This window comes from Nannospalax galili, unplaced genomic scaffold, assembly GCF_000622305.1.
Source record: "Nannospalax galili isolate Female #2095 unplaced genomic scaffold, S.galili_v1.0 scaffold612, whole genome shotgun sequence".
Classification (NCBI taxonomy): Eukaryota; Metazoa; Chordata; class Mammalia; order Rodentia; family Spalacidae; genus Nannospalax; species Nannospalax galili.
This window is the reverse complement of record NW_008333388.1, coordinates 3,641,028-3,666,530: the sequence shown is the minus strand read 5'-3', so window position 1 is coordinate 3,666,530 and position 25,503 is coordinate 3,641,028. Positions and strand designations below refer to the sequence as shown.

The following is a 25,503-nucleotide window of genomic DNA, read 5'->3' as shown; positions in this document are numbered from 1 at the left end:
GGAGCCTGCTAGGTGCTGTTTACATATCTTTGCCCAAAGCCCCTTGGTGTGAGAGGCTATTCATTCAGCCTGACCTACCCCTGCGCTGAGGTTGCCTGACCACTGCACCTGCTGCCCAGAGCTTTGTTCCCGAAGAAAGTGGAAGTCAGCTGAGGCCACTAACTGCCGGAGCCATGGTAGGGATGGTAGGGGCCTATGATGCAGCCAGTTCATCCTGCTGGCTGTGTCCAAGCTTGGCCTGTGGGCCAGGTATGGGAAGGCTAAGTATGGTCCTCTCCCTCTTGCTCTCCCTCCTTCTCTCCCTCTCCCTCTCTGAGGCAATGGGGAGGCCTTAGGGATCCTCCTGAAGTGGAACTGGGGGGCTATTAGGGTACTGGAAGAGATATAGGAAAAGATGGCCCGAGCCGGACTCTAACGCCTTCATTAGGCGGCTGTGTGAGTTTAGGGAAGTCCCTCTGCATCTTTGAGTCTCAGTCTTGGCAGCTGCAGAGAGGGGTAATATCCTCTATGTCATTATTGTAAGGTCTAAATAAGATATGGCACACAGAAGACCCTGGTCCAGTGCCTGATCACACAGTGGAGTTCAACAAATGGGAATCTTATGCCCAGACTGGAGGCCAGAAGACAGCATCACCCTGAAGCCGCTTAGAAGTGCCCCTTCTCTGAGAAGCCTGGGGGGAAGCCTGGAGCCGGGCACCTGTCCCCTCTCTCTAGGGTCATCTCATGTAGCCTTTCCTGACAGCCCAGCTCAGTTCTTTCTGCTGGGTCATCAGCAAGGTGCCTGGAGCAGACATGGGCCTTGGTCCTGCTTTCTCAGGCTCCACCACATCCATCTTGTTGGCCTCAGAATGGGCAGAATTTTCTACCAGTCTGACCAGGAAAGGCTGGTCACCAGACAACATCAGGAGCCCCTACATGTGGCCGCCAGCCTCAGAGCAGCCGGCACTGTTTGATCTTTCCAGTGGCCCTGACCTGAAAGCCAAGGAGGCCAAGAGAAGCTGGAGCTCAGTGCTGTGGCACTGACCTGCCCTCTTTGGTGGGGAGTGGGAGTAGCCATGTGACAGGCCACAGTGGGGACAGAGTGGCTGCATGCCTGCTGAGACCTGGCTTTTTTCCTGGTACAGGTCCACGGCCACAAAGGGGTCCAGTTCCAAAACTGGGCAAAGACCTATGGCTGCTGTCCAGAGATGTACTACCAGCCCACATCTGTGGAGGAGGTCAAAGAGGTGGGTGTCCTTCCATCTAACATCCACCATGCCAGCTGCCTGGCCCTGGCTGCCCACAGCTCTGGCTCTGGATCAGAAGCTGGAGATGGGATGTTCTGGGCTAAGAGCCCACCCCAGTCCAAAACTGCTGGCCTGGGGCCATCTGCAAGAGATTGACTGAATGCAGGGGCCATCTGCATGAGACTGACTAAATGCAGGGCTCCTGCTCCCTCTTCCCCTAGCTCTGGGTCTGCCCAGCAGCCTGCTGCAATCGTCTATGCCCACCTCAAACCTGCACAGCATGTTCCAAGGACAGCCAGGTCTGCACTCACCACTCAGACTTCTGCAATGAGCTGTATGAAGGTGCTTGTGCACACATACACACATCCATACAGGCCTATGCACATGTACATGCATACAGGTTGACTTGTGCACATGCACGCACACACGCCTATGCACATGCACACACACAGGCTTATGTGCATGTGCACAGGCACATGTATACATGTACACATGCACACAGGCCTGCACATGTGCACAGGCATATGTATACAAGCATGAACACATACCTGTGTACATACCTATTACATGCACACAAGCACATACATTCATGCAGACATGGGTCTATGTGCACACACCTGTGCAAACATACCCATGCGCACAGGCCTGTGCACATGTATACATATAGGTCTGTATGCACACACACAGGTACACATACCTGTGCACACATGCATACATGCACACATATGCATGCAGACATGTGCTTGAACACACATGCATGTATACTTGTGTACAGACACAAACATACATGCAAGACACATGCATTTGTATTCATACCTGGGATAACTTTCTGAGAAGAATCAGGGTTTCTAGGGGAGGGTACCAGGAGTGCAGGAAATGAGAATTACATCATAAGGAGCATGGAAGAGGTTAGAGAGGTGGGTGGGAAGACCGGAAGGCAGAGTGGAGGAAGGGGGAGGCTTTGATGGAGCAGAGGGCTTTGAGGGCTGGGGCAACTGGAGGGTGAGGGAGAAGCCAGTGGTGCGATGCTGGTGTAGCTGCTTGAGAAGGTGGATCCTAGGTGGTTCTGGCCACACAACCGTATGGTGCTAATAGGCTAAGGTCTGTTGTTTCCATGGAGGGTTAGCAGGATCCAGTGAAAATGAAGATAGATATGGGATCTATCAGCTCCAGGATCATGGTGTGACACAATGTAATGTTGGACTTCATAGCTAAAATGTCCTGTGGGAAGAGCAGGTGGTAAAGACCCAGCATTTCCCAGTCAATTTCCACTTGCCACTGGAGCCCTTTGTAATACGCCTATATGAGTGCATTGAGCACAGACATGACAAAGAAGTAAGTGGATTCAGTGAAGAGGCATTATGCAGCCACGTGTTTATTCGGCCAACTCTCTTTAGACACTATTCACTTGTTCCATACCTGGGATAGGTCTGGTCAGTCACCACTGTTCCTGTTCTCGAGGAGGTAGACTGGGAGGCCCCCTATCCAAGATGAGGCATTTGGCTCTTATCCTTAGACACCAGGCACCTTTGGAAGATTTCATGTGGCTGAAGAATGCAATGGGGTTTGCCTTTAAAAAGCATCAATCTGGGGGTGGGGAAGTAGCTCAGTCGGTAGAGTGATACTGATATAATCTACAATGTCAGGCCTGAAGAGGTGAGGACAGAAGTTCAAGGCCAGCTTGACTACATAGTGAATTTGAGGCCAGCCTGGGTTACATGAGACCATGTCTCAAAAATGGGGGTAAAGGGTTCAACCTGGCCAGTGTGGTGGCTCAAATCTAATCCCAGCATTTGGGAGGCAGAGGCAGGAGGATCACAAGTTAGAGCCCAGGCTAGACTACACAGCAAGACCCCATCTCAAAAACACTAAGACCAAAATGAAAAGAAACCCTGGAGCCATGGCAAGGGGAGGAAGCAGAGCCAGCACCAGGACTGTGGTTCTGTCCTAGCTTCCTTCCTGGTCCATCTCTCAGGTTTGCTTTCTGGAGACAGGCAGGGTCCATTAAGCCCTGGAGGCATAACCCAGTTTCCCTCGCCCCCTGCAGGCCATACTAGTTCCCTCAGGCCCTCTGGTTTCCCGCCCTGAGCAGGGCCTGACATCCTCTTGGCAGGTGCTGACCCTAGCTCGACAGCAGAACAAGCGGGTGAAGGTGGTGGGTGGTGGCCACTCACCCTCGGACATCGCCTGCACGGATGGCTTCATGATTCACATGGGCAAGATGAACCGGGTTCTCCAGGTACTGGGGCCCTTGGCTCACCTCCTCAGTTTGTCCCCAAGCTGAACAGCCCCTGTCCTAGCCCCAGGAAAAAAAAATCTCCCAGCTTTTCCATCAGTCCTTAGTCTCTCCCTGCCGAGTCCTCAATGCAACCGCCTGACTCCTGACTTGCCCCTGAGCATTCCCAAGGCTTGCTCAAGTCTGCCTGGCTCTTTACAGAGAGACTATCCACCCCTCCCTTGCTATCAACTCCACGTGCCACTTGGCTAGAACAGGTGTGGGGACTTAGACCCCCAAAAAGTTGACTCGCAATGACTAACCCAGAAATGTCCAAAGTGGCACTGATCTAGGTTTACAAAGAGAGAAAATGAAAATCAGACACTGGCAGTGACTTGCGTACAGTCACACAGCAATCAGCAGCAAAGCTGGGCCCAGACCTAGAACTGACACCAGCTTCCTGCTGGGAAAATGTCCAGGATTCAGCCAACACTCACCATCTGTCAGAGTACTCAGGGCCAGACATGTGTGCCTCCAGGTTAGGGCTCCTGTTTTAAAGGGGGTGAGCTCCCTGGAGCTGTAGTTTCCACCAAATGTCTTCCCCTCCCTGAAACCAGCAGCAAAGAGCCATTTCTCTCTACTGCTGAGGCTGACAGTTTCCACCTCTTAGCAAACAGTCCCAGCAGTAATTAACTCTGATTACTAATTAGCAAGGACTGGGCTCCAGTGATTGCTTTTCTGCGCTCTGTGCCCCAGCGTCAGTGGTTGAGCAAGTACTCTGTAGTCTGTAGACTGATGGGGCTCCTAATCCCACCTCTGCCACCAACCTTTCGTTTGTGTGATCTCAAGCCTTGGACCTGGTGCAACCCCTGAGAAGCGTAGAGACCTTCTTCCCACTTAGGGCTGCAGTGCCCATGCAGGCACCAAGCAGAAGTTGCACTCGGCCTTTTGCCTTCCCCTTCTGGATCTTAGCCTTTGCCCAGGTCTTCAGAGGGAGAGTAAGTGGAAACTTGGCTCTCCATCTAGCAAGACCAGGCCCTACGGCAGGAGATCCTCTGTCCTGCCTCCACAGTGTGGCCAGGGTGCAGTAGCATGGGTGTGGCTAAGTCCCCATCCTAGCCCCAAGTGTCCCTGGGCCAAGCTCTTCTCCCTGCTGGACCTTGTTTACTTCACTCTTGAAAAGAGAAGTTGCATGCAACATTCCAAAGGGCTACAGGTGTGGCTCACTGGAGGACACTTGCCCAGCATGTACAAAGCTCTGGGCTCCATCCCTACACTTCTAATTAATTAATTAATTCAAGAATTGACTGTGTGACACTGGCACCAAGGAACTATGCTGTGCACCCGCAATCCCACCACTTGGAAGGGGGACACAGAAGAATTGCACATTTGAGGCTATCCTGGGCTATAAAAAAATTCCCAGAGCTCCAGCATTCTTGGGCTTGGTACCCCTTTAGGTTGAGGGGTGGATGAGGCAGACCACAGGCTAGAACAGCCACACTCATATTCCAGAGGGCCTCATCTAGGGAACAAGGGCAGGGTGTGTACTGGTTCTTCCCAAACTGTTCTGGCTCTTCCAGGTTGACAAGGAGAAGAAGCAGGTGACAGTAGAGGCTGGCATCTTCCTGTCTGACCTGCACCCACAGTTGGACAAGCATGGCCTGGCCCTGTCCAAGTAAGAGGCCATCCCCAAATCCCAACTGTGCCAGGGCTGCCCCTCCTAGTCCCACCCCAGACCCCACACTCAAGGATCTGGCAAAAGCCAAACAGCTACACTTCTCAGGATGCGCCTGTTCCTCAGATCTCTGCCCTTGGCACCCAGAGTGCCTGTCTAGTCATCCCCCGCAGGTGCAGGGACTGCTGTGTGAAAATAGAAACAGGTCAAAGTTGAGCAGACTGAAGATGGGTGTTGAATGGAAGACCAGACAGCTGAGGATTGACTCTTTCCAAAAACTATTTCAATAAATATCCAAGGGATCAAAACACACGGAATACAAAGCCAGCACTGGGCCGAACAGAAGAGGAGATAGCTGAGCCACAGGTTTTCTGTCAGGTCTACCCATGGCTTTCTCATCCCTCCATCCAAATGTGTTCATCATTGCTCACGTTTAGTGTCAGGGGATTCCATCAATACAGCACTCAAATGCTGCTTAAGTAAATCTCCTGTTGTGGATTTCACCCGTGAGAAAACAGTGACAGTTTTGAACATTAGGATGACAAACTCACTGCGTCTGGAATTCAACCTATAGAAGCCTGTGGCTGGTCTTCAAAGCGTGGACAGTCAGCTCACTCAGTCTTCCTAGCATAGGCCTGAAGCTTCACAATACCTCTGCATTCTGGAAACCACTGTCCCCATTTCTCTAAGGGCCAGGGTGGCTAGGACATTCACAGAGTGACTGCTGCCATGGGTGGGCCTTGCTCAGGCTTTGGAAAAGCAAAGACAAAATCTAGATCCCACTGCCCAGAGGTCCAGCAAGGGGGCAAGCGGGTGCAGAAACTGACCAGCAACAGGCAGGGTGAGAAGTTCAATGTCAATGACACATTCAGGACACTGAGGGGCTTTGGGGGCCCAGGTTCAAGGAGGCTCTGACAAACCTGCTGGGATGTTTGTGTGATGAGAACCAGAGCAGACCCCTAAACCTTGGTGGGCTGTAGACAGAGGAGTCTTAGAACAAGCTGTGCTTGGAGGAGATACCAATGGTAGATGGAGAAAAGGGGCCCGATAGGCTGCCTACCTATGCCTGAGCAGGTGGGTCTCCCCACAAACTAACCCCTAGCCCCACTAGCTCATTGATGGCCCATGGAGATAAGGAGACTGAGGCCCTGGCAGAAGGGCTGGCTACAGACTGGGCCGTAATGGGTGTGGGGTGAGGTACCAAGCAGAAATGAATCAAGTCTTCCACCTGAGGGACGCCCTACTCCATCTGAGAAGCCTAACTGTTCTCTTGTGTCCTTCTTTCTCTCCTTGCTGAGTCCAGTCTGGGAGCAGTGTCCGATGTGACAGTCGCTGGTGTCATTGGGTCTGGGACACACAACACGGGAATCAAGCATGGCATCCTGGCCACTCAGGTGAGTCCCCCGTGTCCATGGCAGGGGAGGCCAGTTCCACACACACCTCAGACACACCACTTCCTCCTGTTAACCTCATCAGGCCCAAAGGAGCCCCTGGGTTTGTCAATGCTCTAACCATCCCGAGGGGCACACCCACTCCACCCCACCACATCCTCACAGGCACCACATGGCAAGGTGAAGACATTGGGAGTTGTAACCAGGAGCCAGGCAGAAGATCGAATTATTCCAGGGTAGAAATAGAGGCAGGGGCTCGGACAGGGACAAGACAACCTGTGGCTGAGTCTGCCTGGCCTTGATCAAAAAGCTTTCTTATACTTCACTTGACAAGAGTCCTGTTTGGGGAACTAGTTAAGAGCACTAGTTTGGAACTCAAATCTGAATCTCAGCCTACATCCATTTGGTGTGTGTGTGTGTGTGTGTGTGTGTGTGTGTGTGTGTGTGTGTGTGTGTATGTATGCTGGGAAATGGCCTGCTGTCTAGATATATTGCTGTCAGAATCCTCCACTAAAATGAAGAGGCACAGAGAGCGGTTTGTATGGAGAAGATCATGAAATAGTGCCTGTTAAATGGTGTTAGAAGGAGCCTGATGTCCTGGCACTTGGAATCCAGTGGTCATTACCATCTCTTCCTCAAAGCTGGCCTGACTGCCCAAGGGGAAGCCAATAGTAACTGGAGGGTTGATATGGCCTGGATGCCATCTCCCAAGATTTGAGCTCAGTCCTAGTTTACTATCCAGGACAGATGTCAAGGGGGCACATCAGTTTCTACACAATGAAATTAATTTGAAGTGGCCATGCATCAAAATGCAGAAATTATTGGTCACACCTCTCTAAACCCCAGCTGAGCAGACAGAGAAGCCGAGAGAACGACTTTGCCCTTTGTTTTACTTATTATGTTGATGGCAAGTGTGTGAGTTGCTTTCTGTCACTATGACAAAGTACCAGAGAAAATCAACCACTAGGAGGAAAGATTTGTTTAGGCTCATGGGTTCAGAGGCTGCAGCTCATGGTCATCTGGCTTCATTGATTTTGGATCTGTGGCAAGGCAGAGGAAGGATGTGGTAGAGGAAAGCTGCTCACCACACAGCAGCCAGGAAACAGAGGCAACAAGAGAAGAAGCCAGGGTCAAGGTAGATTCCTCCAGGGCACAACCCCAGTGGCATACTCCCTCTAGTTAGGCCCCAACTCTTAATGTCCACTACCTCCATCAGATTACAGATCATCATGGATGAATCCACTAACGAGGTTAGATTTGTCATGATCCAGTCACTTCCCCTAAACCCATCAGGTGGCAACCAAGACTTAACACATGAACCAGGAAGCAAGGAGAAGAGAACAAATACCTTCCTTTGACATCTTGTTACAGTAGGTGGTTAGCAGCATGCTTGACATTTGACCCTCATGCCTTCCAAGGTAGTTATTACTGTTGTCCCTCAAGGTTACACAACTGGGAAACACAGTACCCACCTTTCACAGGTCTGTAGATGCTTTTGAAGCCTCTTACAGGCAAGCTCTCTTTCAAGGCTCTACCCTTAAACAGAGTCCAGTTTTTGCAACAATCAGTGAGGCACCCTCTCTCCCCCACCTGGCCACCATGCCCCATTTCCGCCAGTTCTTCCTCTCTGCTCCCTGGTCACTGTTAATTAGAATTTGTTCAGCTATAGCTGTTCTCTAGCCCTGAGCCACCAACCCCCCAAGTACACATGTCAGAAGCAATTTCCATCCAAATTAGCAGGTAGCAGAGTGTGGAAGACTTTTAATAGCCATGAGAGTAGTCCCCTCTGACCCCCATCAATGTGTATCTGAATACCCTAGTTTGCAGAAACCCAAAGTTTCTGGTCAAGTGTGTCTGGGCAGGAGGCTGTCTCTGGGAGAGGGTTCCCTAAAGGAGAAGGTTCTGTGTGACTGGGCAAGGCTTCGGGGATCCTGCTCCAGGCAGGGGAAGCTAGAACCTTCCATGAAGCCACAGAATGAAGACGGCGAACCCAAGTCATCAGGATCTCATATAATATCACGTGGCGATGGGCCCTGCTCTGCTGAGGCCTGATGCCCACCCAGTCATGCGTTCCCTTTGCCCACACCCATTTCTTACCCAACTCCCAGACTGCCCTTTCAGGGAGTAACAATGTTCCTGGCTAAGAAATCCCGTGTGGCCAGTCATAGTAGCCCCTAGGGGTGAGGGCTGCCTGGCCTCCATTCCAAAGACAAGCCGTAAGGTGGGGCAGTGGCTGAGTGGAGTCTGAAGTATGGCTCCTCTCCCTCTGCTAGGTGGTGGCGCTGACCCTGCTGACAGCTGATGGGATCGTTCTGGAATGCTCAGAGTCCAGCAACGCAGATGTGTTCCAAGCGGCACGAGTGCACCTAGGCTGCTTGGGCATCATCCTCACCGTCACCCTGCAGTGCGTGCCACAGTTCCACCTGCAGGAAACATCCTTCCCCTCTACCCTCAAGGAGGTATGGCCCCTTGAATGAGAGAGATCTCACTTTACCACCCTTTCCTTGGCCCAAGAGAGACTGCGGCCAGAGCCCTGGTAGACTGTAAAACCCTGAGGAAACTCAAGGGTGGCCCACATGTGGACATGGAAGGGATTTGGATAGAGAGCTGCCACAGCAGCAAGTGTCAGCTGCCTACTCTTACAAGGCATTGACCCCCAACTGCCCTAGGGAGGACATGCCATAATTTCCCCATCACGGAAGGACCACAGGCTCGGAGCTGGGCCTTGTCTCCAAACACAGTCATGTTCTGAGGAGCTGAAGGTAGAGCTTCAGTGCAGGAATCTGGGGAACACAGCTCAGCCATGGCAGAGATCTTCAGCACCCTTGGCAATTGTTAATGAGGGTGTGAACCACCCAGACAGTGGGCTTGCGTGAAAGAAAGGGCCATTGAGGATAGGGCATTTGGCTGATGAGAGGACACAGAGGGACGATGAAATTGACAGAGGGGTTGTCCAGACTGGAATAAAATGGTGAGGAGATCATGAGGTTCCTGAAGCAATAGGTGTTGGGTGTCCACATCAGAGGGCTCCACAGTGTCCAGCACTGCAGGGAGTCACAGGTTGCTGTTGCTGACCTCCATGAGAACAGATGCTGAGGAGGGCTGGAAGGCTAAGGAGAGATGATCCAACACAGGCAAGGAAGGGATGAGCTGCCAGGACCAAGTTCCATCAGAGAGGGGTTATGATCCTGCAAACTGCATTGTTGAATCTCTTGTCCTGCTCTTGGTTCAGCCAGAATGTACTCCTGCTTAGGATGGAGACTTTGACTCAGAGTAAAGGGCTTGCTTCTTTCTACCAGAGATTGCCATTAGCCCCCAACTCCCATCACGAAACCAGAGCTGAGGCACTGACAGTCTCCTGATATCTGCCAGTTCTCTTTGACCTGGTTGAGTTGCACTGAGACTAATTACTAACAAATTGTGGGTCTATGGAAGTTTTTTCTTAGGCAGCCTTTCCCACTCCAACATGCACACAAGCCCACACACATGCACATGCACACTCAGACATAAGCACAAATATGCACATGCACACATGTGCACGTATACACAAGCATACTCAAGGAGAAGCATACATGCGCCCATATACATGCACACATGCACGTGTACACATATGTACATGTGCATACTCATACATGCATATTCATGTGCATGCAGATATCTATGCACATACATATACACTCACAAACACATACACACTCATGCATAATGCACATTCACACAAGCACAAATATATACTTGCATACTTACATGAACACATGCTCATCCACACACATACACACACAGGCTGATGGCTGTGTTCAGAGGTAAAAGTGTTGACCTCAGCTCACCACATGGAGATTTGTTCATCAGACGGGACATCCCTGCAAACACAAAGTGACCTTTAAGCAATGGCCTATATTCTTACGTAGGTTTCTAATTCATTTTGACTTTGAAAGTTTGTGGCAACACACGACAAACAGAAATTGCAGTCTCCTCCCCTAAAAGGCAAAGTAGACAAGTGTGCATATGTGTGAACACACACACACACATAAAATTACACAACACAGTGGAACGGAAGGGTCTGAGGAGGGAGGCAGCACCCTCAAGCCTGGTTGGGCAGTTTTCTCCTTGATCACAAGCCTCTAAACTCTTTGGGCCTCGGCTTTGGGTTTTTTTTGGGGGGGGTGGTCTTTTTGAGACAGGGTCTCCCTGTAGCCCCAGCTGTCCTGGAACTCACTATGTAGACCAGGCTGGCCTTGAACTCACAGAGATCTCCTGCCTCTGGCTCCTGAGTGCTGGGATTAAAGGCGTGCACCACCACGCCAAGCTGGCTTTATTTCTTTTAAAAAGTGGGATTGGGACCTGATGTTCTCCGTGTCTCTTGTGACTCTGACCTCCTGCAAGCCAGGGCAAGGCTTGGGGGCAAAGCTGCTCCTTAGAACTATGTTTGGCACTCTGCAGCAGATCATTCACCTGGCATGTGTAAAGGCCTGGGCCCCATCCCCATCTCTGCAAAGAAACTAAGCAAAAGAGCTCCACCCTTCCCTTCTCCCACCCCAAGTCAGAGGACCATCTCCAGCATTATGGGTTCCCTCTTACAGTGATCTTATGACAGTTCTGGGGCCTGGTCCCTGAGGACAGGAAACACTCCAGCCAGTGGCTAAGGACGTAGGGAGCAGAGTTTTACTTTCACTTATGAATCAGAGCCCTTGGTGGATTCTCTCCTCTTAGGACCCTTTTCAGTATCCCAGGGAGCATTGTGAGTGGCTCCTCTGTCCTCACTGCCCCTCACCTCCCCCACCCCTCCCCTCTTCGGTGTTTTTTTTGGAGATACTGATCCTCCAGTGCTGCTGGGGAGTGGGTGGATTTAAGACTGAAAGTTCTACCTTTGCCTGTTTTGCTCACAAATACCATCACCGTTTGACATGTGCCCTTCCTTTCCTCCGGCTGCTGAGCAACTTGCTCTGCAGAGCAGGGGTTTTCTCGGGGGCATCTTTTTCTCCCCAGGGTCCACAGGGTACATAGCTGTGCCCAGGTGAAGTTCACATGGTGGCCAGTTGGTCAAGAATGCATGAGAAGCTCCGTCCTTTCTCAAACTTCCTCTGTCTCCTCCTGTCTCCTCTGTGGGATCCTCAGATCCAGTTCCGTGCTCCACAGTGCTGCTTCTTTTAAAGATACATAATATGATCTTTTTGAGTGCTGTTTGAAGTTCTACTAAGGGAAAAGGTCCTTCTTGGGCCAAAGGAGAGTTAGAATCCAAGCTTCTGGCTGCAGAGTAGGCCTGTCAGGTGTCTTGCTCAGCTTTGCGAAGGTGATACCAAGGACAGACTGGCGCACACACACCTTTTTAGGACACGTTCTCAAGGCTGCCAGCTCCTTATAGTCCAATCACTGTGGAATCACAGCCAGTTAGAAGACACGGGATTTTAGAAATTGCTGCAACCCTTTTACCCTTTATGGTAATCAAGCCATAATACAATATGACAAGCAGGCACAGCTGGCGGCCTGCGTCACCTCCCCATCCCCAAGGAGAAGGATTGGTCCCCATGACACATTGACTTTGATGTCCTGGTGCTCGCCCTCTTTTGCATAGCAGTCCACTGATGACCATCACAGCCATGGACATGGAACTCTCTGCTTTAGTTCATACTCCTGGTGATCAGGTCCACAAAGCCCACTCAATAATGCTCTAACTCAAGAGGAACAGCACCCATAAGGACTCTTCATATCAATAACATATGAAAGAAGTGATTCCTGTGGGCCCAAACTCCTTTGATGGTGCTCCCAGGAGGCACATAAGTCAGATTAAAGAATCCCACAACTCCAAGGGCCATCAGCCTCCATAGAGGACAGTTCAGGAGGCTAGACTGGAGAGGGTTCACTTCATAATGGAAGGGCGTAGCATGGTTCCACTATTCAGCAAACACTCAGTGCCATAGAGGGCACTATACCTAACCTAGCTCCAAGCTGTCCTTGAATCATGGAGCCACCCCAGGTGGGAAGGTGAGAGAGCCTCTCACAGGATCCAGAGCTGAGAAATGGCATTGTTACATTTGCCACTGGGATTCAAGACTTCAATCCAGAATTTAATCATTCCAAGACCAGGATTCTTCTTCAGCTCCATAGCTGCCTGTCAACCCCAAAGTCTATCTATACTTTTGGCTCCAAACTTGTCCTGCATCTGCTTGGTGGGCTTCAGAGAGACATGATTTACACTGTGATACTGTTTCTACGTAGGCAATAATGAGCTGAGCAATAGCAAAATCTACTATGTATAAAAAATAAGAGATGACGATGACAACGATGATGATGATGATGAAGACAATGATAGTGATGGTGATGATAGTGATGGTGATGATAACAATGATGGTGATGGTGATGATAGTGATGGTGATGATAACAATGATGGTGATGGTGATGATAGTGATGGTGATGATAACAATGATGGTGATGGTGATGATAGTGATGGTGATGATAACAATGATGGTGATGGGGATGATAGTGATGGGGATGATAACAATGATGGTGATGGGGATGATAGTGATGGGGATGATAACAATGATGGTGATGGGGATGATAGTGATGGGGATGATAACAATGATGGTGATGGTGATGATAGTGATGGGGATGATAACAATGATGGTGATGGGGATGATAGTGATGGGGATGATAACAATGATGGTGATGGGGATGATAGTGATGGGGATGATAACAATGATGGTGATGGGGATGATAGTGATGGGGATGATAACAATGATGGTGATGGGGATGATAGTGATGGGGATGATAACAATGATGGTGATGGGGATGATAGTGATGGGGATGATAACAATGATGGTGATGGGGATGATAGTGATGGGGATGATAACAATGATGGTGATGGGGATGATAGTGATGGGGATGATAACAATGATGGTGATGGGGATGATAGTGATGGGGATGATAACAATGATGGTGATGGGGATGATAGTGATGGGGATGATAACAATGATGGTGATGGGGATGATAGTGATGGGGATGATAACAATGATGGTGATGGGGATGATAGTGATGGGGATGATAACAATGATGGTGATGGGGATGATAGTGATGGGGATGATAACAATGATGGTGATGGGGATGATAGTGATGGGGATGATAACAATGATGGTGATGGGGATGATAGTGATGGGGATGATAACAATGATGGTGATGGGGATGATAGTGATGGGGATGATAACAATGATGGTGATGGGGATGATAGTGATGGGGATGATAACAATGATGGTGATGGGGATGATAGTGATGGGGATGATAACAATGATGGTGATGGGGATGATAGTGATGGGGATGATAACAATGATGGTGATGGGGATGATAGTGATGGGGATGATAACAATGATGGTGATGGGGATGATAGTGATGGGGATGATAACAATGATGGTGATGGGGATGATAGTGATGGGGATGATAACAATGATGGTGATGGGGATGATAGTGATGGGGATGATAACAATGATGGTGATGGGGATGATAGTGATGGGGATGATAACAATGATGGTGATGGGGATGATAGTGATGGGGATGATAACAATGATGGTGATGGGGATGATAGTGATGGGGATGATAACAATGATGGTGATGGGGATGATAGTGATGGGGATGATAACAATGATGGTGATGGGGATGATAGTGATGGGGATGATAACAATGATGGTGATGGGGATGATAGTGATGGGGATGATAACAATGATGGTGATGGGGATGATAGTGATGGGGATGATAACAATGATGGTGATGGGGATGATAGTGATGGGGATGATAACAATGATGGTGATGGGGATGATAGTGATGGGGATGATAACAATGATGGTGATGGTGATGATAGTGATGGTGATGATAACAATGATGGTGATGGTGATGATAGTGATGGTGATGATAACAATGATGGTGATGGTGATGATAGTGATGGTGATGATAACAATGATGGTGATGGGGATGATAGTGATGGTGATGATAGTGATGGTGATGATAACAATGATAGTGATGGTGATGGTAGTGGTGATGATGATGATGATGATAGTGATGGTGATGACGATGATGATGATGGTAGTGGTGATAATGATGATAGTGATGGCGATCACAACATAATACACAGGATTTGATGTCTGTGTAGTGACCCCCATGTGCCTGGTATCATTTTAAGTACTTTCTGGCCATATTAGTGTATTTACTCTTCACAACTACACCATATTACTCTGCTATCAGCCCTGTTTTATGCAGGCAGCTAGTCGCTCCTTAAGCTAAGACAAACAAGATATCCTCTAAGCCACTTGGGGAAGTTAATATGTATGTGAGCCATTCTGCACCCTGTACATTTTAAGCCTCACTCTGTGCCATTTGGCAATGTCAGGACAATTTCAAGGATTTTGTTCTATAGAGAATAAACTGAGGCACACTAGGTCCAGACTTACAAAGTTTCTTGGCCTTTTCCTATGACTGACACTCTTGCCCTGTACTAGTTTCTTTTACATAGTGGTTACCATATACATGACAGAAACTAAGGCTGAAAGACTTATTTTAGCTTACGGTTTCAGAGGCCTCTACCCATTGTAGCAAAGAGAGTGTGTTAGGGTAGAGCAATTCACATCATACTGGCCAGGAAACAGAAACAAAGGAACACAGCAAGAAGTCAGGGCAAGATACAATCCCCAGCTACCTACTTCCTCCAACTACACCTTACCTCCAACCTTTCACAACCAAACCATAATATTACAAATCTATCAAGAGATCAGCCCATTGATTTGATCAGAGCCTTCACAGTCTAATTATCTTTGGAGACTCCCTCAAGAACCCATGCAGAGGTGGGTTTTACTAATCTGGGTGTTTCTCAGTCAAATTAAGTTGACAGTGAACATCAACCCTTGTCTCTTGTGCCAGGTCCTCGACAACCTGGACAGCCACCTGAAGAAGTCAGAATACTTCCGCTTCCTCTGGTTCCCACACAGCGAGAACGTCAGCGTCATCTACCAAGATCACACCAGCAAGGTAGCGACAGCATGTGCCCAGCTTTACACAGCATCGTGAAGCAGGGAGCTGCCAGTCACTAGCACACAACTTCTCAGTCCTCACCATGTACACAGCCTACATACCCTCCTCCTCCCAGGGTGGCTGACATGTGTCATCCTCATGGCCAGTAAGATGGGAGTTTCACTGAATAGGAGGAGAGGTCATAGGGTAGAAGGAAGAAGGAAGGTGGCTAAATGGGGTTCCAGTGTGTGTGAGAGCCAAGATATAGGGAGATGGAAACAGAGAAAAATTCAGGCAAGAGTAAAAAAGATGGATTCAAGCCCCAGACACCTGGGCTGGACCACAAACACTTTCATGCCTCTCTCCTTTCCTGTAACACCACAACTCTCCATCTCTAGTTCTTCGGTTGAAAAGACAGTTTTGTTTCCCACCCCAGTGTCCTTAGCAAGCAGGCCGCTTATCAGCAGAAGAAAACCAAGTCATCACTAATGGGGCAGACTTGATGGCTCTGTCAAAAAACTACTTGCATGAGGACTCAAGTTTGATCCCCAGCACCCACATAAAATCCCAGCACTGGGGAAGCAGAGACAGGAGGATCCCTGGGGTTTGTTCACCAGTCAGCCTAGTAACTTAGTAAGCTCCAGTCTCAAAAAATAAGATGGATAATGACTGAAGAAAGCAGCCAATGTTGGCCTCTGTCCTCTATATGCATATGCATACATGTGTATACACACACACACACACACCTGCAATTTTTTAAAGACATATAATGAATGTCAGTGGCACCCTAAATCCTACAGTGAATTGGGGGACTGTGTAGGGTTTAAAAGGAAGCTGCTGGACACCTGGTCCATTTGGATCTAAAGAGGAGAGACAGGTGGTATCTTTGTGCTACGAAAAGTAAATGAGGGCCAGTAAAATAGCTCAGCTCATAAAGACATTGACTGCCAAGCCTGAAGACCTGAGTTCGATCCCTGGGACCCACATGGTAGAAGGAGAAAACTGACTCTTGCAAGTTGTCCTCTGATCTCCACACTTGCACCATAGCACATGCATGCCCACATATACACATGCACACACAAATAAGGAAATGTAATTTTTTTAAATTAATAAACACATACATAGAGTAATAGTCATGAGATGAAAGAGAGGGAGGGAGGAAACCGACTCTGCATGGAAAAATAAGGATTCTGGTTGTCCTGGTGGGTCACCTTACTTTTCTCTCTCCCCTCCAACATGAAGTCACTCCTGGGACATGTCTCCCCTGATGGGACATTATGATAAACAAGCCAGAAGGCAGTTCAGGCCCTGGTACCTAATTCATGATATATTCTCCTCCCCAGGCTCCCTCCTCTTCAACTAGCTGGTTTTGGGACTACGCCATTGGATTCTACTTACTGGAGCTTCTGCTCTGGACCAGGTAGGACTCTGCCACGTCTCCTCTGCCATATTCTACTGAAGACACAGTACATCAGAAAAATAACACGATTGGCTCCAGCTCCTGGGTCTAGGACTGTGGTTTCCATCTTGACCGTACAACTAGACCACCTGGAGAGCTTGAGGTTCATCCTAAGGGCAATGAAAGTCAATAGAAAGATTTGAAGGCATGGTTTTAAATGAGCCACCAGGGGCTATGAAACAGTGGACTGGATGGGGCATGAGGGAATGTGGGAGGCACTGCGGCATGAGTCCACAAGAATAATGCCCATGAAGAGGTGGGGGCAGTGGTAGTGGGGAAAGTGGGTGCATGGGTAGATAGATGGAATGGATTCCAGATGTCACTTTTTTTTTTCCATTGCTTTGACAAACACCTGAGAAAATCAACTTAAAGGAGGAAAGATTTATTTTGGCTCATGGGTTTAGAGGTTTCCATTCATGGCTGTTTGGTTCCATTGCTGTGGGCCTGAGGCAGACAGACATGATCAAGAGTCATAATAGAGCAGAGCTGCTCACATAACAGCAGTCAGGAGACAGAAAGAGAGACGTCTTTAACAATAAGCTTTTGAGGGAAACACTTCATATTCTAACCACATTGCCAGTCATCTCTGGAAGGAGGAAATGTCTAGACTAAGAACAAGTAAACTGCAGGAGAGTCCAGACATAGGCTAAGTGATTCTATAGGTAGGCTGACCAGTGCTTTCACAGAGTGAGTAGCCCAGTGGTGCTGAGACTGTAGATTTATTCCCCAGCAGCTCACAGCTGGAAGTAGAAGGTACAGCACTGTCATCAAGGGGACCATGTGGTGCATGTGTCCATCTGGACTATTTGTTTTGAGTCATCTCCAAATAGGAGGAGATGAGGAAACGCGGATTCTCCTTCCTAGAATTTCATTCTGTCACTCCTGTGCCATTGACCTCTCACTCCATCCCAGAATTTTCCCCACTGGTACCCAAGCCAACTGAAGAATTTCTTCTCTGGCTCCCACAGTCCTCTGTACTCTCCCAGAGGTGTGACTCACCCTGAAGCAGTCTGAGGAGCTGCCTGAATCTGAGTCATCTTTCTAGTGAAGTGCCTGGCACCTGATGTGTAAGGCTCAAGAGGGGTTTACAGGAAGAAAGTACAATGGACATTGGCCTCAACGGGGGGCAGGGGGGTCCATCAGCCTTGGCTTCAGGCTCCTGCTCTATCACCAAGGAGTTCTGGGACAAGCTTCATAAGTCTCTTCATGCGTCAGTGTCCCTGTCTAAAGAAAAGAAGTAGTAATAGTGTCCATCTCAGAGTTGCAAGGACATCTGAGGTTATTTAAGCCCGTCACACAACTCTTGACATATGACTAGGGTAGTAAGTGCTGGCCGTTACCTTTTGCTATAAGGGTTGCCTTCCACACTTCCCACTCCAGGCTCTTGCCACTCCAAGTGTCTCATCATGAGGAAAGCTCTGTTTAGAGGCTGCAGACCCAGGCGGACCATGATAGAACTGCAGTTTTTTGATGATTAGGTCAAAGACTAGATCAACCTCAGATGCATCCACTCCTCATCTCCCCTGTTCCACACTGGCATCATCCTGTCAGCCCCACAGCAGCCCCTTCCATGACTCCACCTGCATCCCTGCACTCCTGCACCCTCTACACGGCACTCAGGCTAATCATTACAAAAGACAGATCCAATTCTCTTACTTCCTGACTGTATTCGTAACTTTTCTGTTGCTGTAATAAAAACAGTGACCAAAGCAACTTATTTTAAGGAAGAGTTTATGGTTCCAGGGATAAGGGTCCATAATGGCCAGGGGTGGGGGTTTGGAAGAAGGAAGCGACTGGGGCAGAAAGCTGACCAATCACATCAGGCACAGGGAACAGAGAGATTAGAAAATCCAGCAAGGCTTAAGAGCTCTCAAAGCCCACCTCCAGTGACTGGCTTCTTCCAGCAGGGCCACACCTCCTAAAGGTTCCACGACCCTCCCCAAACAGCTCCACAAACTGGGAACCAAGTGTCCAAATACTTGGAGCTTATCGGGGACATTTTCATTCAAACCACCACACTGACCAATAGCAAATGGGCTTTTCTTTAAGACATAATTTACATCCCATGCAGTTCCCTTTAGGCATGCCATCCAGTAGCTCCTGTGTATTCAGTCTTACATAGCCATTCCCTCGTTTATGGTTCAACCAGGTCAAGAGAGCCACAGGATGGAGCCTTCTTGCTGTGAGTCCTCAGTGGCTCCACAGGAGTTGTAGGGGAGATATTAAGAGCCGGCTCAGCTGAGCAGGGCTCTGAATTGTCCTTTATCCTGGTGACTGAGTCTCTCCAGGACCCAGGTCTGGTGGGAGTTCAGTTCATGCATAGATTGACAGCCCTCTCCCCCATGCCCCACAGCAAGTCTCAGGACCTCAGCCCTGTGCCTGGCTCCAGTCTGGCTGTTCTGAAGCTGCCTGGCAGGTGCTGTTTATACCCTGCAACTGAGATTCTAGAAAGACACAGCTTTGCATCCTTCCCATCTCTGGATGGCCCCCAGGCCTTTCCCTGTCCCTGAGCCTGGAGTACAGTATGGTTATAGGAGAGCCTAGGCTCTGGGGCCTCAGGCAGATCCAGCTGGGATGCACGCCCTGGAGACCCAGGCATAGAAGGCAGATAGAATGTTAGCTTGAATTACAGCAAATGACCTGCTGGTGCCAGAACCACCTTGAGGGTCTCTGCCCTGCCCCCTCCTTCCAGGCAGGTGCCGTGGTGCTGGGTCTCACCCTGCACCACCATGGCACAATGCTGGCTGTGTTTGTGGATTTGCGGCTTGTTCACAATGAACATTTAATTTTCTTATAAAGAGAAAAAGAAACTTGTGCCTTTGCATATGTGTTTATGCATATGCGTGCATGTGTGTCTCTGTGTGTGTGTCTATACATATGCATGTGTCTATATGTCTGTGTGCATGTGTATATGTTTCTGTGTGTCTGTATGTGTATACACATGTGTATATGTGTACCTGTGTCTGTATATCCTTCTACAGGTATGTATATGTGTATGTGTGTGCATATGCATATTTATGCATTTGTGTATGCACACATATGCATTTGTGTCTGTGTGTGTGCATGTGTGTGTGTGTGTGTGTGTGTGCATGTTTATGTGTGAAGATTTTGAAGCCCAGGGCATGGTGAACTTTCTAGAACTTAAAGCTAAGTGGCAGTTCTGTCCTGGCCCAAGAAGCACAGAAGTCCCCTTCATAACTCCTGGGGTATTGCCCACTGTCATTTCTAGGAACAAGGGTCTAATACAGGACCCTTCCCTGGAGCACTGGCCCCTGTTGGATGTTTAATCCCAGTGATATTGAATCAAAAAGCTTCCCAGGGTGTTGAAAGGGGAGCGAATGCTGTAGTTGTTATGAAGCTGAACCTGGTGGCCACTGCTGAAGTCAAAACCCACTTAGCTTTGCTCCAGCTGGCTGGTAAGGCTTTGGGCCAAGGACATCTGTCATCATGTGGCATGAAGGGAAAAGACATTAAAAACAGTATGAATGGCTGTCGGTAGGTGACTAGCATGAAGAAATGTGCAGTCTCCCTACTGGGACCAACATGTGGCTAGTGGAAGAATAGCTTGGCACTGTACTGGCCCAGCCTGGAGAGAGCTCTGATCTAGACACCCAACAAGGCCACAGAGGGACAGGAACATGTCAGGAGTGAGGCACTGGTCTGGAAAGAATGCACCTCATGCCTGCATACAGCTGGCACACAGTCAATGCCAGGTCCCCACCCCTGTGCCCTGTCCCCTGCAGCACCTTCCTGCCCTGCCTCGTGGGCTGGATCAACCGCTTCTTCTTCTGGCTACTGTTCAACTGTACGAAGGAGAACAGCAACATCAGCCACAAGATCTTCACTTATGAGTGTCGCTTCAAGCAGCACGTGCAGGACTGGGCCATCCCTAGGTAAGGCCCTCTCCTAGAGCTACCATGAGAAATGGGCTCCTCCAGAGCCAGGGGTCCCTGGTCTTCTTGTATGTCCCAGACTGAGATCTCATGGGGCTGGGAGCCCATACAGGGCCCATGGAGAAGTGTCTGGGGTAGTCTCTTCTGGCCCTGAGATCTGGACCCCATCCCTTGGGCTGAGGGCAGGGAGAAGACCAAGGAGGCCCTGCTGGAGCTGAAGGCCATGCTGGAGGCCCACCCCAAGGTGGTGGCCCACTACCCTGTGGAGGTGCGCTTCACCAGGGGTGATGACATCCTACTGAGCCCCTGTTTCCAGAGAGACAGCTGCTACATGAACATCATCATGTACAGGTGACAGCTGGCTGCATGGCGGCGCGGGGGCCTGGGGGCGGCTGTCCCCTCACAAGTAAAGGGGTTCCTCTCCTTCACTCTTTCAGTGCCTGCTCTGAGGCCACCTTCTCTAGAAGGGTCTACACTGATTCCGGGTTTTTATAGCATATCCCTCTTGGAGACTCTTACCACATACCATTTATAGTCTATGCTGTTGCCATATTATTAATATTACTGGTGAATTAATATTAATTAGGAATATCTACCACTTGTGAGGCTGGTATCGTAGATAAGCAATTCTAGCTCGGGTGCCCGTGCCAGGAGCAGGTTCTGCTAGCCTGGAATTCATGCTGTGTTAAGCAATGTCCTGAGGCTGGTTTAAGTTCGACGGGAGAGAGGGTGGTGCCCGATGTCAGGTGCCATCTGCATGGATGCGTTTGTCAATCCCAACAGCTCTGTCAGGCACTGGCTGAGCCTCTGCCCGTAGCTGACTCTCTTTTCTCTCACCAGTTGGGATGAGGCACCTGAAGGAGTCCGTCTTTTCCAGCTTCTCACTAAGCTGCGTCTTCCTCCCCTTTCACACCTTCATCTGTCACAGCCCTTCTCCTGCTTTGCGCTATGGAATGCCCTGTGCTCTAGTTTGCATTCTGTTGCTATGGTCAAACACCAGGACCGAAAGCAACTTCCGAAGGAAAGGGTTTATTTCATTTTACACTTCCAGGTCACAGTTCATCACTGAAGGAAGTCAGGGCAGGAACTGAATTGGCGACAGCAGAGGAACGCTGCTTTCAGGCTCATTCCCCCTGGCTTGCTCGGCTACCTTTCTTATACAGCCCCAGGCCCCCCTGCCCAAGGATGGCACCCCCAACAGTGGGCTGAGCCCTCCTATATCAATTAGCACTCAGGAAAATGCCCCACATACATGCTTATGGACCAGTCTGATGGAGGAAATTCCCCAACTGAGGTTGCTTCTTCCCAGGTGTGACATGTTGACACCTGGCCACCCTAATCCTACTGAAGTGTGCCTCCCCCATGTGAAAGACCCAAAAATCGCTGCAAACCCAGGAACAATCAAAGAATGCATGCTTCTGCGTGCCCTGAAGAGGCACAAAAGAGTTTCTGAAAGACAGTTGAAGAGACAGTAGTTTATTCATAGAAGAGCACAATTGTGGTGAGGCTCAGGCGTCAGCTGTCTGGGTGTCTGCTCTCCTTTTCACTCCTTGTGAGCTCAAGTGCAGAAGTGAGAGTTGCATGGGATGCATCTGATGCATTTCGGATAAGCTTGTCTAAGATGTTAGAGGTTTTGGGGGTTGGTTAGCCTGGCTTGGCCCAGTGAATGCACAGGAGGGCTGACCTGTGACATTCATTGTGTTACCTGGCCATGCTTTCCAGACACAAAGGAGGTCAAATGTTCCAAGGCACTAGCCATAGTGTGTGTGTGTGTGTGTGTGTGTGCAAGTATTGTATGTAATGTGTGTGTCGTGTGTATATTTTGTGTGACTATTATATGTATGAATATCGTGTGTGTTATGTTTGTGTTGTGTATTAAGTGTGCAAGTGTCCTGTGTGTAAATATTGTGTGTATGAATACTGTGCTATAAGAATCACTGGTGTAAGTAGTATGTGAGTATTGTGTTGTATTATCGGTGAGTATTGTAAGTATTGTACGCACGTAAGCATTGTGTTGTGTCACACTTATGCATTGCTTACAATGAGGACACACTCTGACAAACACATTGTTAGTGACTGCATCACAATGAACATCACCTGGTGGCCTGCCACAAACCTGGGTGGCGTACCCTTCTGTACACCCTGGCAGCTGCTGCTAGCCTGTATGCCTGTACAACACATTACTACCGTGGGCAATTGTATTCGTGTATCTAATGTGGGGAAATGGCAAAGACACTGGACAATAGAAATGTTTCAGTTCCATAACTGTAAGGGCCTGTGGCTAAGATCAAACTCGCAATAGGTCCGGGTACCAATTGATTAATACACAAGGGAGCACACAGTCTTCAGGATCCCCTGGGGATGAGCCGGGAGTAGAAGCCTGCAGGTGCTGGTCCCTGAGGGCACTGTCCTGTGAGCGAAGCCAGCCTGATCTCACTTGCCAAGTGAGAGCCAGTCATGGGGAAATTGCTTGAGGCCCTGAGTGGGACATCATGAGACAGGGCCAGTTAACCACTTTCTGCCTCCTCCCCACCAATCAGGCCCTATGGCAAAGATGTGCCCCGGCTGGACTACTGGCTAGCCTATGAGACCATCATGAAGAAGTTCGGGGGCAGGCCCCACTGGGCCAAGGTAAGGCGTTCAGGGGAGTCCCCTGCACCCCGGCCTTGGGCAGCTGCTATGTGCCTGGCCTCCACCAGAGGGAGCCACTCCTCCCAGGTCCTCTGAGGCCCCAGCCTGAGCCGCAGAGCAAAGTTACAGCCCGGCGCCTGTTTCTCAGGCCCTATCCCCTCCCGCCCTCCGGAAGTCGAGACATCACAATGCCCTTGGGGTTTTCATAGCAACGGCTCCTCTTTCACTTTATCAGATTCTCATAGCTAGCCTGTGGGCAGGATAAGGCAGGCATAGGGCACCCACTTAAAAGATGGGAAAGCGAGGACCCGTGCAGAGTGGGGACCAGGGCCCCTCCATGGTGCCACAGGATGGGGATCCAGTGTTGGGCTCTAACCTCCTCTGGCTTCACTTTCCAGACTCCTTTCTTTTTTAAAATTTTATTTATTATTTTTATTTTATGTGTATGAGTGTATTGCCTGCATATAAGTGTACCCATGTTGTGCAATGCACATGGAGGTCAGAAGAGAGGGGTCAGAGCCCCTGGAACTGAAGTTACAGACAGTTAATGGTTGTTAGCTGCCATGTGGGGGCTGGGAATTGAACCCAGGTCTTCTTCAAGAGCAGCCAGTGCTCTTAACTGCTGAACCATCTCTACACACACAAACACACACACACACACACACACACACACACACGTGCGACCCTTTTCTCTTTGTTTAAGGGTCTTCAATGTGTGCATGTGTGTGTGTCTGAGGGAGTAGTGTCATAACACAGGTTTAGGGACTCAGGGTACCTGGCCTGCAGTCTGGCTTGAGCTACCAGCTTGGTGAGGATGAGGTCTATTGCTTCTGGTTTCTTCCACAGGCCCACAACTGTACCAGGAAGGACTTCGAGAAAATGTACCCCTCTTTTTCAAAGTTCTGTGCCATCCGGGAGAGACTGGACCCCACTGGCATGTTCCTGAATTCTTACCTGGAGAAGGTGTTCTACTGAGTGGGGAGTAGAAACAAGCCATCCCGCAGACCTCTCCTACTGCTGCTGTGATTTGGGTGGGAGTCCCGGGTCCCACTAGCCCAATGGGAGCAGTCCTCCCCTTCCAACCAGAGATGGGCTGGGCCCTGGGCTCCCTTCTCCATCATCCTCACATCTTCCTGGCAACAGGAGGTGGCTTCTCACCCAAATCCCTGTCTCCACACCCCAACCCCACTTCACCTCCCTGCAACTACAATCACCACATCTTCTTTTCCCGGGAGAAAGGTGCACCCTAACACCTAATATTTGCTTAGGTCAGGGATTTGGTCATTCCTAGATTCCACCTGCCAGCCAGGTGTAGTGTAATCCTGGAGGCCTGCAGCTTCCGGTTTCTAGAAGGAGCCCCTTGGCAAAAGTTTGGGCACAGAGGTGACAGGAACCATGCTCTTTTCTTTCTGGGTCTTCCGGACATTCAGAGACTGCCTGTTGGGGTTGTCCTGGATGCGCTCTCTTCCAGATGGGTCCACCTGGCCACCTAACTGCCACAGCCCGACCCTCAGGGTGTCTCTTTCAGGGGACAATTAGAATGGCACTCCCTTCACCTTCTTAATAAAGACCAGCAGTTGATACTCTATGTTCTCTTCCCTTCGCCTCCAACACAGTTCTTTGGAGCAGAGGCTCACCATTTCCTTGGCTTCCCTGACCCCAGCCCTCCACCCCCTACCCCTCCACCATTCCTCATCTTCCTCTTTACAAGCATAATTTTAGTTTGCTTTGTGGCCTTTCTGGGGGTGATCTTTGGGGAGCCATGATGCTCCAGGTACTTTGTAGGAATTAAAAGAACCTGAGGATATTTTTCTGCCCTTGAGAAATTATATTTTAATTCTGTACTCATAAGGGGTTGGTTAATAAGAGAACTGTACAAAAACAGTCCGATCAACAAAGAGGCAAAACACTTAGACATTTTTCCACAAAAGATATACAAATGACCAACAAACACATAAAAAGTTGTTCAGCATCGTTACCTATTAGGGAAATGCAGATGAAGCCATAATGTTAAGCCAATGTTAG

General features: G+C 49.4%; 1 protein-coding gene across 1 annotated transcript; it reads left to right on the top strand.

Annotated features, from left to right (window-relative positions):
• Positions 1-71: 71 nt before the first annotated feature.
• Positions 72-25,066, top strand: LOC103730028 (L-gulonolactone oxidase). The gene is made up of 12 exons (XM_017796905.2): positions 72-176; positions 1,125-1,226; positions 3,340-3,465; positions 5,022-5,116; positions 6,420-6,510; positions 8,781-8,966; positions 15,406-15,513; positions 16,839-16,915; positions 20,698-20,847; positions 21,034-21,198; positions 23,388-23,478; positions 24,325-25,066. The coding sequence occupies exons 1-12, from the start codon at positions 174-176 to the stop codon at positions 24,451-24,453; spliced, it is 1,323 nt and encodes a 440-aa protein (XP_017652394.2). The 5' UTR covers positions 72-173; the 3' UTR covers positions 24,454-25,066.
• Positions 25,067-25,503: the final 437 nt, after the last annotated feature.